This window comes from Pinus tabuliformis, chromosome X (assembly GCF_031772625.1).
Source record: "Pinus tabuliformis cultivar Carrire ecotype Pingquan chromosome X, CPIR1, whole genome shotgun sequence".
NCBI classification, from domain to species: domain Eukaryota; kingdom Viridiplantae; phylum Streptophyta; class Pinopsida; order Pinales; family Pinaceae; genus Pinus; species Pinus tabuliformis.
This window is the reverse complement of record NC_142308.1, coordinates 920939980-920955054: the sequence shown is the minus strand read 5'-3', so window position 1 is coordinate 920955054 and position 15075 is coordinate 920939980. Positions and strand designations below refer to the sequence as shown.

Below are 15075 nucleotides of genomic sequence, written 5' to 3'. Positions count from 1 at the left end.
AGATGAGTTTTGAATGCAAGCCTTCTTGCACACAGAGGTGACTCAAGTTCAAAGGAAGACCTGACATGACAGGAACATAAAGGACAAACAATTTCAAGAAGGTGATTGGGCTTTCTTGTATGATTTAGGATACAATGAATTTAAAGGCAAGTTAAGGACTAGATGGTTAGGGCCTTAGGCCATAGAAGGATGTCATGATAAGAGAGGAGAAGAAGGACCTATAAACTCCATATTTTCATTCCTCCATCACATTTCACTTTAGGACAAGAAAAGGCACAAGAATTAGGCAAGGAGGACCTCAAACACCCAAAAAAATTCCTATTGTCATTGAAGACTCACCAAAGTAGGAAGAAAAGGTATTTCCTCTTAAGAAAAGTCAGGGAGAAGGATCATTAGGATAAGCCTCTCCGAAATATCCCATCACTTATGTTAGGAGGCCTATCACTGGTTCTGCCTCATCAAAAGGAAAAGGTATTCTACAGGAGATATATAAGGAACTACAGGAAGCAGAGGCCATCCTATAGGAAAATCTGCTAAACCTATAGGAATCTCATAAAATGGACCAAGAAGGTATCACTCAGCAAGAAACAAAGAAGGAAGATCTAGAACTAAGGGAACCTAGTCCCCAACCCAACCTTGACTCTGACTACAGGTTCGTTGAAGGGGGTAGGGTCATCACACAAAATTTTTCCATCCCATTATTCTTTGAGATTGAGAAAGAAAGGTCAAGAACAGATAGGTAGATGCAAATTGCCAATTCCAAAGGAGTGGAGGATGTGGGCCACACGGAGGAAAAAATAGAGGAGATGGGCAGATAACTCTATAGAATAAGAGATACAGAGCCAATGATGAAAGCTCAGTTGGAAGCAGAGAATGCATGACTATGGGGACAATTACAAGAAAGGGAAATCCAGTGGCAACTATGGCCAGTTTATCCTTAGAGGCAATTAAGTGTAGGATGACAACAAAGTATTATGCCTTTTGTCTTAAGGATCAGTGTCTATAGTTCGAAATTAAGACTTTAGCATAGAGAGGCACTATGACCTTCCAAGACTATAGACAATTTATTGATCTTTGTGATTAAAGCACCTTGGAGGATACAACTAAAATGTATGAGTTTTACCTACAAAAATTGGCCTTGACAAATTTAAATTTGTGGGACCCAAATTCAAAATTTGGGGACTTGCAATTGATGGCCTTAGCATCATGGATGAATCCTGAGGAGGCAAGAGCTACAGAGATGAAGAAGGTAATGGAAAGAGAAGAGACAAAAGCCCTCATGATAAGCGCTAAGAAATCTAACCCAATAGATGTCATCAACACCAACAACCTAATTGCAAATTATACTAAGCTTGTACCAGGTACCTTACTGCCCAAGAGAAAGCAATGACACACTTTGAACACATGTCCAGGTTATTGGGAGATGATAGCATGCAAGCATGCCAAAGCATATGGAACACGTCGCTCTAAAGCCTGAAAATCAGAGAATACCATTCTCCTCAGAGAATGAGAGAGGCACTAAACCAAACACCCATGTACAAGCAAGATCTAAAAAGATTGAAAGTCAATTGGATGGTCTTAACACTCAATCCACCACTACTCTTGGGAATGTTGGAAGGAAGGGAGGAAGAGGAAGAAAGAAGGCAGTGGGAAGAGATAGAGAGGAAGGCAAGATTCTACTCACAGGAAGAGGAAACTACAACAGAATCATGGGATGTCAGGGGTGCCACTAGAGCAATGAAGTACATGGATATAGATTGAGTTTCTCAGAGGAAGAGCAACACCTTCAGTACAGTGTGATGATCAACCTCATCATTGGGTAACTATATGGACCTTAATACACCTCCAAGATTATTTAAATAAAATCTTCTCATAATTCCTTACAAACTTTGATTATATTTTGCTTAATGAGATGAGTAAAAGTATTATGTTATGTCTAGTGGACAAATGTGCATTGGTTGCAGGTTTCTGAGAGAAAATCATGGCAATTTTGGCTAATTAAAGGTAGAAATTTGAATGAGACAAGGAGGATAGATTGTAGGAGATAAATCCTCATTTAATTATCATTCATTCAAATATTCCCCCATAAAATCACACTAGCTCGAAGTTGCAAGCAGTCGAGTCATGAAGATCAAAAAGAAACTGAGTCAGTGACAATCAAAGAGTCGGTTCATCTTGAGTTTGGGAGCCCAACCTCCCTTGTTTTAAGGAAGTTGTCAGATACTTCAGCTATATAAATAAATAGGCCTAGACCCTCCTTAGAATTCATATTTTTTATGTAAAAAAAAACTAAGAATTTTCGAGTTCAAGACTCGTGGAAGACATTTTTATGTAATTTTTCTAATAGGATAATGAGAATGAGCATTTCCTTGATCCAAAACTGAGTTGAATCAGAGGGCTGAAGCTCATTCTAATTTTTAGTGCTGGATCAAGGAAATTCTCATTCTCGTTATCATATCAAAAAAAATTACATAACAATGTTTTCCACAAGTGTTGAACTCGAAAATTCTTAGTGCCTTTTTACATAAAAAAATTGAATCCTAAGGAGCCTCTAGGCCTCTTTATTTATATAACTAAAGTATCCAACAACTTCCTTAAATCTAGCGATGCTAGGCTCCCAATCTAAACATGAACTGGCTCTTTAACTGTCACTGGCACGACTACCTTTTGGTCTTCATGACTTGGATGCTTGCAACTTCGAGCTAGCATGATTTGATGGGGGAATATTTGAATCAGTGAGGATTAAATGAGGAGGAATTATCTCCTACAACCTATCCTCCTTGTCTGATTCAAGTTTATTTCCTTTATTAGTCAAAATTGCCATTATTTTCTCTCAAAAACCTAGACATAACGTCTTGCCTTTACTCATCTCATTAAGAAAAATATAATCAAAATATGTAACGAATTATGAAAAGAGTTGATTTAAATAAGCTTGGAGGTGTATTAAGGTCCATATAATTACCCAATGATGAGGCTCATCATCACCCCCTAATGAAAGTGTTGCTCATCCTCTGAGAAACTCAATCTATATCCATGTCCTGCATTTCTCTAGTGGTCGCCCTAACATCCCATGCTTCTGTTGTAGTTTTCTCTTCCTGTGAATAGAATCTTTCCTTCCTCTCTACTAAGGTTCAATATACCAAGGAGGAGGTGTAGACTAGGAGGGATGAGAAGCCCCCACAAATAGGGAATGGATGTGTTCTGGTTAAGGTTGTAATATGAATGAGATGACCCTTGTATGCCCTGCTGGTATGGGCAAGGCCCATGGGGCCTTAGCCCTAGGCTTCCTCTAAATTTTGTTTTACATACTTTGTATGAAGCTTTAAAGGACCATTTTCTCTCTAATTTCTCTCCTACTCAAAGAATAATTCATTAGATATATCTAAGTGTTTAATTATAATGTTTGGTTCTTCTAGAAAAGAAAAAAAGGGTATATGGGAAAGGCTTGAGTTACCGATTTAAGGACTTCCAATTCTACAATATTTGGAGATCTAAATGTATAGCTTGATTTTTTTTTTCACATTTACTTATTAGATCCTACAAGTTGAGTACCTTCATGATTTATGCAAAAGAGGGGCTCCTAGGTATTTAGACTAAACGGAATTCCCTTGAATTTATAACATTTTAGATAGGTGCAACTTTACAACTAGAGGAGCGTTGTAGAAAAAAACCCTGAGATTTATTGAGATTAGTTTCCATCCTTCAAGAATTATGAAATTATTCTAAAACTATCTTGAAGGTTCTAGATTTTCTAGCTGAAGGGGAATTAGAAAACAAGGTAATATATATGAACTATTCGTGGGAGATGGCAGAATCCAAATTAAACATCTTGAGTCCTTTTTATTGCAATTTTGAAAAATGTCTTTTAACACATAATATATGCCTCTCACCATTAAGAGGAAGATGAATGGTAAAAGAGGGTAATCTTGTTTAATTTCCCAAGATGGGGTAAAATCTTCATATAGGGATACATTTAAAATAATAGAAAAGAAAGATTTAGTTAGTAAGGCTACAAACCAATGGATCAGTTTGTCGAAAAATCCAAGTGCTACAAGCAGGTGATCAAGGTATTTCTAGGTGGGTTGATCGGATTATTTAGTGAGGTCTAAATGAATGAGCAGTCTATATTTCTTAATAGTTTCTAATGAATGAATCAACTCTTGAGCTCATTTGATGTTGTCTAGGATCTAGCCCCTTTGTTCTTTGGATATAATTTTCAAAATAATTGGCTTTACCATATTAGCTATTGCATTTGGAATAATTTTATGAATGAAATTACATAGTACAAGAGGTGTAAAAGAACCATGGTATGCATGATGGTTTACGAGTATCGAATCTATTCCATGGGAAATATTGTGTCCATTGTCAGATATATTAGGCTTGCGATTAGATTACCTTCCTATATTAATGGGTATGTGGAGATAGTTAGCATTGCTCATAGCACTCCTTGTCATGGCTAATGTGTTATGGTAGGAGGGGCTTGACCCCCTACTCCAAAAGAATCCATACTCTAAAATCAAGAAACTTATCAGCTTTCCATTCCATTGTTGAGATCAGAGTGTGAGCATCAAACTATTGTCTCATTCTTTACATTTTAATATACAATAATGCAAACATTAATTTTTTCCACTCATTTCGGCTAGATACTTAGATTCTATATGTTAATTAGTAGGTTTAAATATGAATGCCAAATAAGTAAATATGTTCAATTTATAACACATATTAATAACTTTATTATTATGAAATGCTTAGTAATAAGCTTATGATTGCTATTTATAGAATGCTACAAGTTATTATTTTACATTAACAAGCCTTTAATTTATTTTATTTTATGTTAAGATGTTTTTTTTTAATATTTTGTTTTTGTTAAATAACTTTTAAAGTTGTATTTATATATCGAAAAAATTATTAATATTATTATTTTATTTTATTCACAAAAGCTTCCGACTTTGAATCTTATGGTTTACATAGTACTTCATAATATGGTCAATGTCAATTGAACTGCCCCATGATTAAAATGATACTCACTCAAGAGTTCACAAGGCTCGACTCAATACAACAATATTTATATGAATCAAGTCGTTGAACCAATGTTTGTCAAGGCATTATAATTCATCATATAAATAGCATGGATTTGAGTCTAGAAGGGCAATATGACAACCATTTTTCCCAACCAATCTAGATAACTGTGATTAATTATTATATTTAATGTATTAATATTTTTCACATTTAATTTTTTTATATATAAATACATAACACACTATGTTTATTGTTTTCAGAGGGCTCTCTAACCCAGTATAAAAGAGATGTTGTAAGGCTATTTTATGTTATGTGATGTGATGTAACCATTTTACTAGGTAATTAAATAAAAATAAGACGAAATAAAATAAATAAACAAAACCAATAAATTTTAATTATTAGCTATTAATAATCAAATCAACCTAGATCCATCCTAACTCTTGATCTATTAAGTATTTAGAAGGATCCAATTCTCACGTTAATTTTTTTTTCTCAAATTTTATCTTAAAAAAATACATAATTAAAATTGATGTAAATTAGTTATAATGTAATTATTTAAAAAAAAAAAAAATCAAAACACTCCAATGTAATTCTTTTAAACAAACAATTATCATTCATACATACATACATAAGTAGAGATTTTTTTTTGCTTTCTATAAATTTATTTAATTCTTTTCTAATACAAATATACCAAAATAAATAAATAAATAAAAAATTAAGCAAATTGTTATGATTTATTATTGTGCGTTATTTTCTTACTAATTATAATCTAAAATGTATTTAGATGCATAAATAAAAAAAATTCATTTAATATAATATAATAGTTTACTTCTATTCTCACAGGTTTGCATTTTCGAGAAGGGTAGAATCTTACATGAGTTTAGTTTCTTACATGATTTATTTTCAGACTATATATTACAACCTATTATCTATAAAAGGAACTATAGAAGAATCATAATAGAAGCTTGTCATAATATAATATAATTACATATTAGTCAGTAGGTTTAGTTAGCTTATTTATGAGAAAAGAATTATTTAATTTTTTTTAATAAAATCGAATATAATATTTTATTAATGATTTTTATTTATTAATATGTTTTATTTAAATTTTAAATATCCTATAAAGAATTAAAGAATTTAATAATAATATATTAAATTTATATTAGTATTTTCTTTTATTCAATACAGTGTAACTTCTTAACAGTTGGATAACATTTATGGTACTAATATTTTATTATTTACACTAGATTTTTTGAATTAATAAAATTAACATATAATAATATTAATTAATAAATATAAAGTCATTGCATGTTCATTATTATTAATATAAAGCTAATATATAAATATTAACTACTGTTATTTAACGAATGCTTAATCTAACGAGGTTGTAAATTTGTTGAAAACACAATGCAGATTCCATCATGATCCGATTAGTTTTATAAAAATCCTCGTTATAATTATCAAATCTTTGGTGCTCCAAGATATTTTTACGGTGTTGAATTCACTAATCCTCGTTATAATTATCAAATCTTTGGTGCTCCCAGCTATTTTTACGAATCTTTGGTGATCCCACATATTTTTACGGTGTTGAATTCACTAATCCTGGTTATAATTATCAAATTTTTGGTACTCCAAGATTATAATTATCAAATTTTTGGTACTCCAAGATATTTTTAAAGTGTTGAATTCACTTTCTCCATCAAAACATGATTCAAGCAAGTTTTTGTCTCTCTTGACATATTTGTCATGTTTATAGAACATTCAATTAATCAATTTATTTATATTCATTTAATAAAATAGAATATAGTATTTTATTAATAAATTACCTATCTTTATTAATATGTTTGTTTTAAAATTTAAAATATATTAATTATCAAATATACAAATTTTTATGAAGAATTCGGTCGAGAATACAAATCTAAAAAGAGATAATGATGACTTTATAAAAACCATTAAATTGTCTTATATCAAAGTAAAGGTTAACAAAATGGACAATGCCCTCAAGAAAAGGAAAATTCAGGTGGTTTTAACTCTTCCTAACGCCTTGCACTGCGGTGCATGGTGTAATGGTAGGGGGGATGGCTGTTGCCCCTCCCACCGAGGTTCGAATCCTGCCGAAGGCAGGCGGTTGATGGTGTATTGTTGTAAAAATTGAGATTGATGTAAAAAAAAAAAAAAAAGTCCTTCCTCAGCATACAAAAAAACTCTTCCTAACGCCTTACAGAAAACATGACTGAACAAATATCCTAAATGGTCCGAAAAACAACAAAAGTGGCTATGAAAAGGTATGCATTGCTAATACAAGTGATGACATCATTCATACTATATCTAAGAAATCAACATTTAAGAAACACTAAAAATAAAACACCATATATGTTGGAGAATGTGAGGGTCATCACTACCATTAATCATTATTCTAAAATAAAAATCAAAGAGGTTGATGATGGATGGGAGATAACAAATAATCGACTCTTATTATCAATTAAATTGTGTCTAATTAATTAAATAAATCTAATAAAGCTTTATCTATAATAATGATTCAAATAAATAATATATTAACTTTATTAATTAAAATAATATAATGTAATTAATAAAATATTACATTATATTAAATAAATTAAATTTTTATATAAATTCAATATATTATGATGATGATGACGATGATTAATATCCACTAAAATCAATGTGGTCTATTGGATCTCAAGAAAACAGAGTCTAATTATCATTCTTCAAAATTTTGTTTTAGTTATCAAGGAGCATGCACAGAAGCATTCCAAGATTTATATAGTTGGTCTGACTTAATAATTCAAGAAGATTTAAGGTGTGGATGATGATAAGGAATTGAGAGCGGACGTGGGAAATAGTTGAGCAGACTAAAAGGAAGTGTTTTTCATCTTCTGCCTTCTTAATATCACAAATATAACAAATTCTATTGTCCCAGGGAGTCTTGGGAGTAGAAAACCCCTTGATCGCACTTTGAATCTCATGAGAGTTAGTTGTAATCCTAGCAATGTTTATTTTCTTCTTAGTGCTAGTCAACATAGAGAGATAATTTTGGTTATCAAGGGTGGGGTTGATCACCTCTTGATAGTACCTTATCTTTCTCTTACCCTCTAGATCCTTACCATCCCACATCTTGTCTTTAAAACTAGACGTAATAGTATCTTTGATATTGCCCTTGCTTCCCATGATGATCTCCTCCTTAATCCCCCAAAGGTTGAACCAAGACTCAGCATCTTGATGCCACCCAAGCTTGAGGCACAGGTGGGGGTTTTGACTAAACTCAAAAGCAATTTTTAGGATCTTGTTGGATTCCATATTGTGAAGCTTCTTCTTATACATTATATATTTAAGCATAGCCACACTTTCGATGGGGGACATGCCCCCTTCGATCAAGAGGATAGGATAGGGATTATTTCCCTTGATCTTGAGGTTATAGGTTATGAATTGCTTTTGGATCATCTAAATCTTTCTCTATGACTCCCTAGATATACTGCACCCCCAAACTTCAGATCCGTATAAGATAACAGGCTTGAGGAGAGTCTCAAAAATGAATCTTTTTTTACTCCAAATGTAAAGATCGACTGACTTACAATTGTTTTCAAGCTCATAATAAGCTTTCCAACCTCCAATATTTGTTTTCTCGATGCTATAATTCCGATTGAAGAATCCTCATCAGCTCAATCAGAATTATAGCATCGAGAAAACAAATATTGGAGGTTGGAAAGATTATTATGAGGTTGAAAACAATTGTAAGTCAGTCGATATTTACATTTGGAGTTAAAAAAGGTTCATTTTTGAGACTCTCCTCATCCTTAATAGGAGTATTTAAGATGATGCCCATGGTGTCCGGAGAGTCATACAACTTCTTAAGATAGTTATCCCAATTTTCTATGGGAATAGAATGATTTTCTTTACTTTTATGAATAAGCACATTCCTCCAAAATTTTATGGGTGCAACTTTAGAAAGGTAGAGAAGATGTTCTTGTCTCTTATTAATATATGACCTCTTCTTCCACTTAATGAGAGATTTGTATATACTTATATTATGGATCTTAATGATCTCATTACGGGCGTCTCTAATTACTTTCCTAGCCATTTTATAGTCTTTGTCATACCAAAGATTGGAAGTTCTAATATTTTCTTATACGAAGTCTTATTAGAGAATTTTCTAGTGGTGGTGGAAAGTCTGGTAGTAAAATGGAATAGATTTGATCAATGTTATTATTATAAGTCAGGGATACTAAATCCCTTTCCAAATACATTAAGAATAGGTCGACATTACTTCTATCGAAGTGAATGTGACTTTTTCTCTCATTATTCTCCTGCATGTGGGTGGTATGCATTGAAATATTGAGGGATAAAGAAAAGGGTCTGTGGTGAGAGTCAGGCTCGTACTCGTTAAGAAGCTCAAGGTTTGGAATATGGTTAAGGACATGGATGTCATAAATCGCATAATCCACGACGTTGCTACCCAAACCATGGAAACAGGTCATCTGACTTGAGAGAAACCATTTATTAATACCATTACAAATGATTATATCCTCAGAACTACAAGATTTGAGGAGCTCGATGCCAAATAAGTTCTCGATTATGTCTTTAAATTTTCTCTTGAATCTATTAGCTAAGTTACCATCCTCATCAAGCCACAAGCGGTCGGGGTTAGAGTTGTTACTTAACATAATAACTTGGTTAGTAGCAGTTTGAGCATTAAAGTCCTCAAACAAAAGGATATTGCCTTCATTTCTGAAGTTGTAGATGTATTTTTCTAAGTTATTGAAAAGACAATTCTTATCTAGGTTGTTTTTCTTATGGTATGTAGAGTTGATATGGGAAAAATAGAAGATTGCAAAAAAGATCCTATTCGTTGTATAATCAAAGATCTCAATCCAAATATACTAATTGAAGGCATCAGTTTTGTGAAATCGGTTATTAAATTGCTTATATCATATTCAATATTTAATATTTCTTAAATTTAAGTGAAACACATTAACAAATATAAGTGATTTATTAATAAAATATTTTATTTTATTTTATTAAATGAAACTAAACAAATTTTGTCTAATAAATATGTCGAGTAAACTTATTAATTAACATTAATTAATTTTATTATATATTAACTTTATTGATACAAAGACGGTAGTGTAAATAGTTAAATACGTAGATCAAACAATTTTTTATTTATTTTTATATAAATTCAATATATTATATATTGTTGTTAAATTCCTAATATATCGTATTTAATTTTTAAATAAAACTTGTTGATATATAAAGAGATTCATAAAATATTATATTTTATTTTATTGAAAAATTTTAGATAAATGGTAATGGTAATGGTTCCAGCTTCTCTTGTTGTTTTCAATTATACCATCTCTTTAAATCTCAACAAATTTTCAACATTTAGTTTTCTTTTATTTATCTAGTCTCTACTTGAAATAAAGAATAGACTCTATACATATAATATGCATTTTCACATAGAGTTTCTCTATCTGATAAAATTAAAAATCCAGAAAACAACCATATCTCTACTATCTCATTGTCATAAATTCACAGGGAAACAAGATCACACTTTTACATGCTCAACAATGCAGAAAAATAACAATATTCTTTCCATGTTATTCACACAATAGTAAATACAAACAAGAAACGAGGACTCCCCTCCAGTGCCACTCTGTACCTTTCTGCGCCATTGATTTCGTTGTTAGACGATAGAATTAATATTCACAGCCTGATTCAAAGTGCTCCATTCATTATCCCTCGCAGCACATGGCATCTGGCCGCCGCGCAAGAAAAGAGCGTTTACACGTAATTGGCTGGTACGTGGCTCCCTTGGAATGCTTTAAGGGGAGACTTGGTCCACTCAACGGCCTTCACATCACAATTGATCCCATCCCATTTCAGAGTAATCAACCGATCCATATTTCCATTAATTCCTCTAGTTTTTCTGCCCATTTCTGGGTTTTATATAAAAAGTCTTTCGATTTACTTTCGTCTACGGGTTTCATATATCTCATCTTACTTTCATTGACCTCCTCCTCTCATCATCGAATCCATCGGTGGGGTGGAGTTGTTGCTACACTAATGAATAATATGAAGGCTACAATAACCCAACAATCACCAGAAAATTATGAAGGCTACAATAACCCAACAATGACTAGAAAACTATCAGGTATTTATTGGTTTTTAGAGTGCTAGATTTATGGATCTGCCTGTGTTTTTGTCTTTTAGAGTGCTAGATTTATGGATCTGCCTGTGTTTTTGAATTTTGTTGATCCATCTCTTTTTCTTATATTAATTCATCTATCCATCTCTGTACGGAAAAATACAAGGAGAGGCTCATGGAAGCCAACGCTGGAACAAAAAATTGTACTTGAATCTATTCACAAAAGCGGCAATTCACCAACGTTGGAAGAGATACGGAGGATTACCAAACATTTGCAGCAGTATGGCAAAGTTGAAAATAAAAGTTCTGTCTGCAAGTATTTGATTCTGATTTGGAAGCATTTCCAACACAGCAGGAATCATTAGGCATTCAAAGGTTGATTATGTCTGAAATACGCAAATTGCAAATTTGTTTTGTGGTCTTGGAGAAAGGGGATAGCTATGAGGTTCAATACACACATTTCATCAATTTGCTTTGAATTATCATTCTGCTTCCACATACTGTCTGTTTTAGCATTCTATTCGATTAGAAGAGAATTCTTGCCCATGTATACATTGTTAACGCTATATGAGTTCCCATAATGTCTGAGAAATACATGAATTCTGTGAGATACATATAGCTAAACATCACCTTCGCCCTCATTTTACTGAAAATCTAAAACATTTTATATCGTTGTTATTTTTTTGGCCGTTGATGCAGCCATTTTAATTTTTAGCATGCCCATTTAAATGATTTGATATGATTACTATCTGCTTTTATACGAGTACTGTCTGCTTTTTTTTGGGTCATTGATGCAACCATTTTAATTTTTAGGGTGCCTAGTTAAAACGTTTTATATGATTACTATCTACTTTTACAGTTCATGCGCCCATTTTAAATTTTGGATGGTCCCGAGTGGCCATAATGTCTGAGAAAGGCATCAAATTTTCTCATTGTAATAATATAAGACAGCTAGGAGGGAGGAGTGCAATTGTTTTAGGGTTTTGTGCTATGTCAGAATTTGCTTATACAATTTTTATTTGGGGATGCTGGTTTGAAGTTTAAATGAATAATACTTTGGAATTTCAAAACTCTTATGGTCACCGGTTTCACATGGTAAAACATAGTACCCAATCCTTTAATCCTTTGGCTGATAATAAGTGATAGATCATTGGAATGCTCGTCGAGTGTGGGTTATCGAAAAAACTTGGGACTCACTTCTTTGCAAAAATTGTAATTATGTTACGGTGTTCTTCTCGGAAGGACTCCCTTCAAGTGCCCTGTGCCATTGATTTCGTTGTTAGACGATGGAATTAATATTCACCGTTTGATTCTAAGTGTTCGATTCATTATCCCTGGCCGCACATGGCATCTGGCATCTCGTCGCGGCGCAAGAAAGGAGCGCTTACACGTAATTGGCTGAAGTACGTGGCTCCCTTGGAATGCTTTACGGGGAGACTTGGTCCACTCAACGGCCTTCGCATCACAATTGATCCCATCGCATTTCAGAGTAATCAACCGATCCATATTTCCATTAATTCCTCTAATTTCTCTGCCCATTTCTGGGTTTTATATAAAGAGTCTTTCGATTTACTTTCCTCCATAGGCGGGTTTCATATATCTCATCTTACTTTCATTGAGCTCCTCCTCTCATCATCGAATCCATCGGTGGGGTGGAGTTGTTGCTACACTAGTGAATAATATGAAGGCTACAATAACCCAACAATGACCAGAAAACTATCAGGTATTTATTGTTTTTTTAGAGTGCTAGATTTATGGATCTGCCTGTGTTTTTGAATTTTGTTGATCCATCTCTTATTCTTATATTAATTCATCTATCCATCTCTGTACGGAAAAATACAACGAGAGGCTCCACTCATCGATGGAAGCCAACGCTGGAACAAAAAACTGTACTTGAATCTATTCACAAAAGCGGCATTCATTCACCAACGTTGGAAGAGATACGGAGGATTACCAAACATTTGCAGCAGTATGGAAAAGTTGAAAATAAAAATCCTGTCTGCAAGTATTTGATTTTGATTTGGAAGCATTGCCAACACAGCAGGAATCATTAGGCATTCAAAGGCTGATTATGTCTTAAATATGGAAATTGCAAATTTGTTTTGTGAAGGTCTTGGAGAAAGGGGATAGCTATGAGGTTCAATACACACATTTTATCAATTTGCTTGACCTATCATTCTACTTCCACACACTGTCTGTTTTAGCATTCTATTCGATTAGAAGAGAATTCTTGCCCATGTATACATTGCTAATTTGTAATAATATAATGCATCTTTGATTCAACTGGTGAGGTCGACGGAATGTTAAGCCAACCACCTTACCTCCATTCTCGCTACAGTTTTCTGAATTCCTATAGCATAAGTTAAGGGGTGACACTACGTGCAATTCCAGGGATTGGGCAGATAAATGCCCCTCGGATCTGGCACCTAGGGAAAGGAAATCCTCTCTTTGCAATGCAGTTACTTGGGGCATCTTTCTTTAAGAACTTCAAAAAAGAACCTCTCTGGTATTCAGATGAACTATTCGAGTAAAATTAATGACAATACAGTAATCAAAAAATTTCCTAGATGCTTTCTCCCATGAGATGAGTTTGCGAAAAAAAAATATGCATGTAACAGTAACTATGCAAATAAGTAAATGATTGGAAAAAATGCCTTGCCTTCCACAATCCATCACTAGCCAAAATGAGAAATTTTGTGGTTGCATCTATGGTCGTGTCTCTCACATCTGGTTCTGAACTTAAATGAACTCGAGGTACATCTCCTAATATATTAAAAAAAAAACACCATTAAGTATACAGTTTCTCCTGTTACCATTCAAATGTTACTCTTGAGCTAGACCATTAAGATAGAATTATAAAGTTACAAATCAAAAAATTTTCTCATTAAAATTAATCTTTGCACAACATTTGTAGTGGTACCTGGCAGGAGTGTCACAAATCCACCCTTCTCGATGTTTTGGCGTTCAATACTTGGCTCATGATCAACAGTCAGCTCAATAGCAATGCCGTTTTTACATATAACAGCCCTCGAATCCCCTGTATTTGCTACAAAGAGTTTTTTCCCATCAACTAAAATAGCAGTGACTGTTGTGGAGCCACCGGGCCCTAAATCAGCTGCCTTTGCTAAAAATTTCCCATCAGTCCGGTTGTATGCATTCTTGATGGCACTTTCTGGGTCTGTCCAGAACTTCGGCTCCATTATTATCAGAGATACTTTTTAGCATTAAAATACTTAATTAGCATTTTACACCATACGAAACTTTGAAAATAGCAAGTGACAACCAATACAACGAATGGCAGATCAGTTGTAAAAGCATTTTACTGGATGTGCATTAGAGTCAGAAATCTCATCTAATATACAATTTTTTTCTAAAGAGTCATTTGAGAACCATCATATTTATATAAATGAAGGAAATTATCAAAAATGATAACGATTTGTCACAAACGCAATTTTTGCAATAAGGAAGCACTATTGCTTTATGCCATGACGTAATGCTACTATTGGGCGTTTTTTCTTTGGATAGGTGCAAGAGACAAATGAACATGTAAGTATAGGAAATATATGAACAGTTTAAGCTATTTGAAAAATAGTGTATTTACGCATGAAACATATTCAACTAGAAATATGATGGGGAAAAACAAGAAATTCATTATATGTGAGAAGTAAAATGTTGGAGAATCTTCACCTTTGAGGTTTGAGAAATGGACATGGCAATATATCACAACTAGAAAAATCTTGTTCATTGATGCAGATCATTGTTACAATTAACAATATATATCATATGCCAAAGATAAAACACAGGAAATTAACCCATGAAGTCAATGCAAGTAGAAACACCATAATAGAACCAATAGAGGAAAAAACGAAATTGTTTCACAAGTTACAATCAAG

General features: G+C 33.1%; 1 protein-coding gene across 1 annotated transcript in view; it reads right to left on the bottom strand.

The window, feature by feature from the left end:
- LOC149142680 (putative protein phosphatase 2C 44) overlaps window positions 1–14382 on the bottom strand; it is a 183085-nt gene extending 168703 nt beyond the window's left edge. The window contains exons 1-2 of the mRNA XM_089451554.1: window positions 14103–14382; window positions 13842–13945 (exon numbers count right to left, since the gene is read on the bottom strand). Coding sequence (XP_089307680.1) covers window positions 13842–13945; window positions 14103–14382 — 384 coding nt within the window. The remainder of the gene's footprint in view (window positions 1–13841; window positions 13946–14102) is intronic.
- Window positions 14383–15075: the final 693 nt, after the last annotated feature.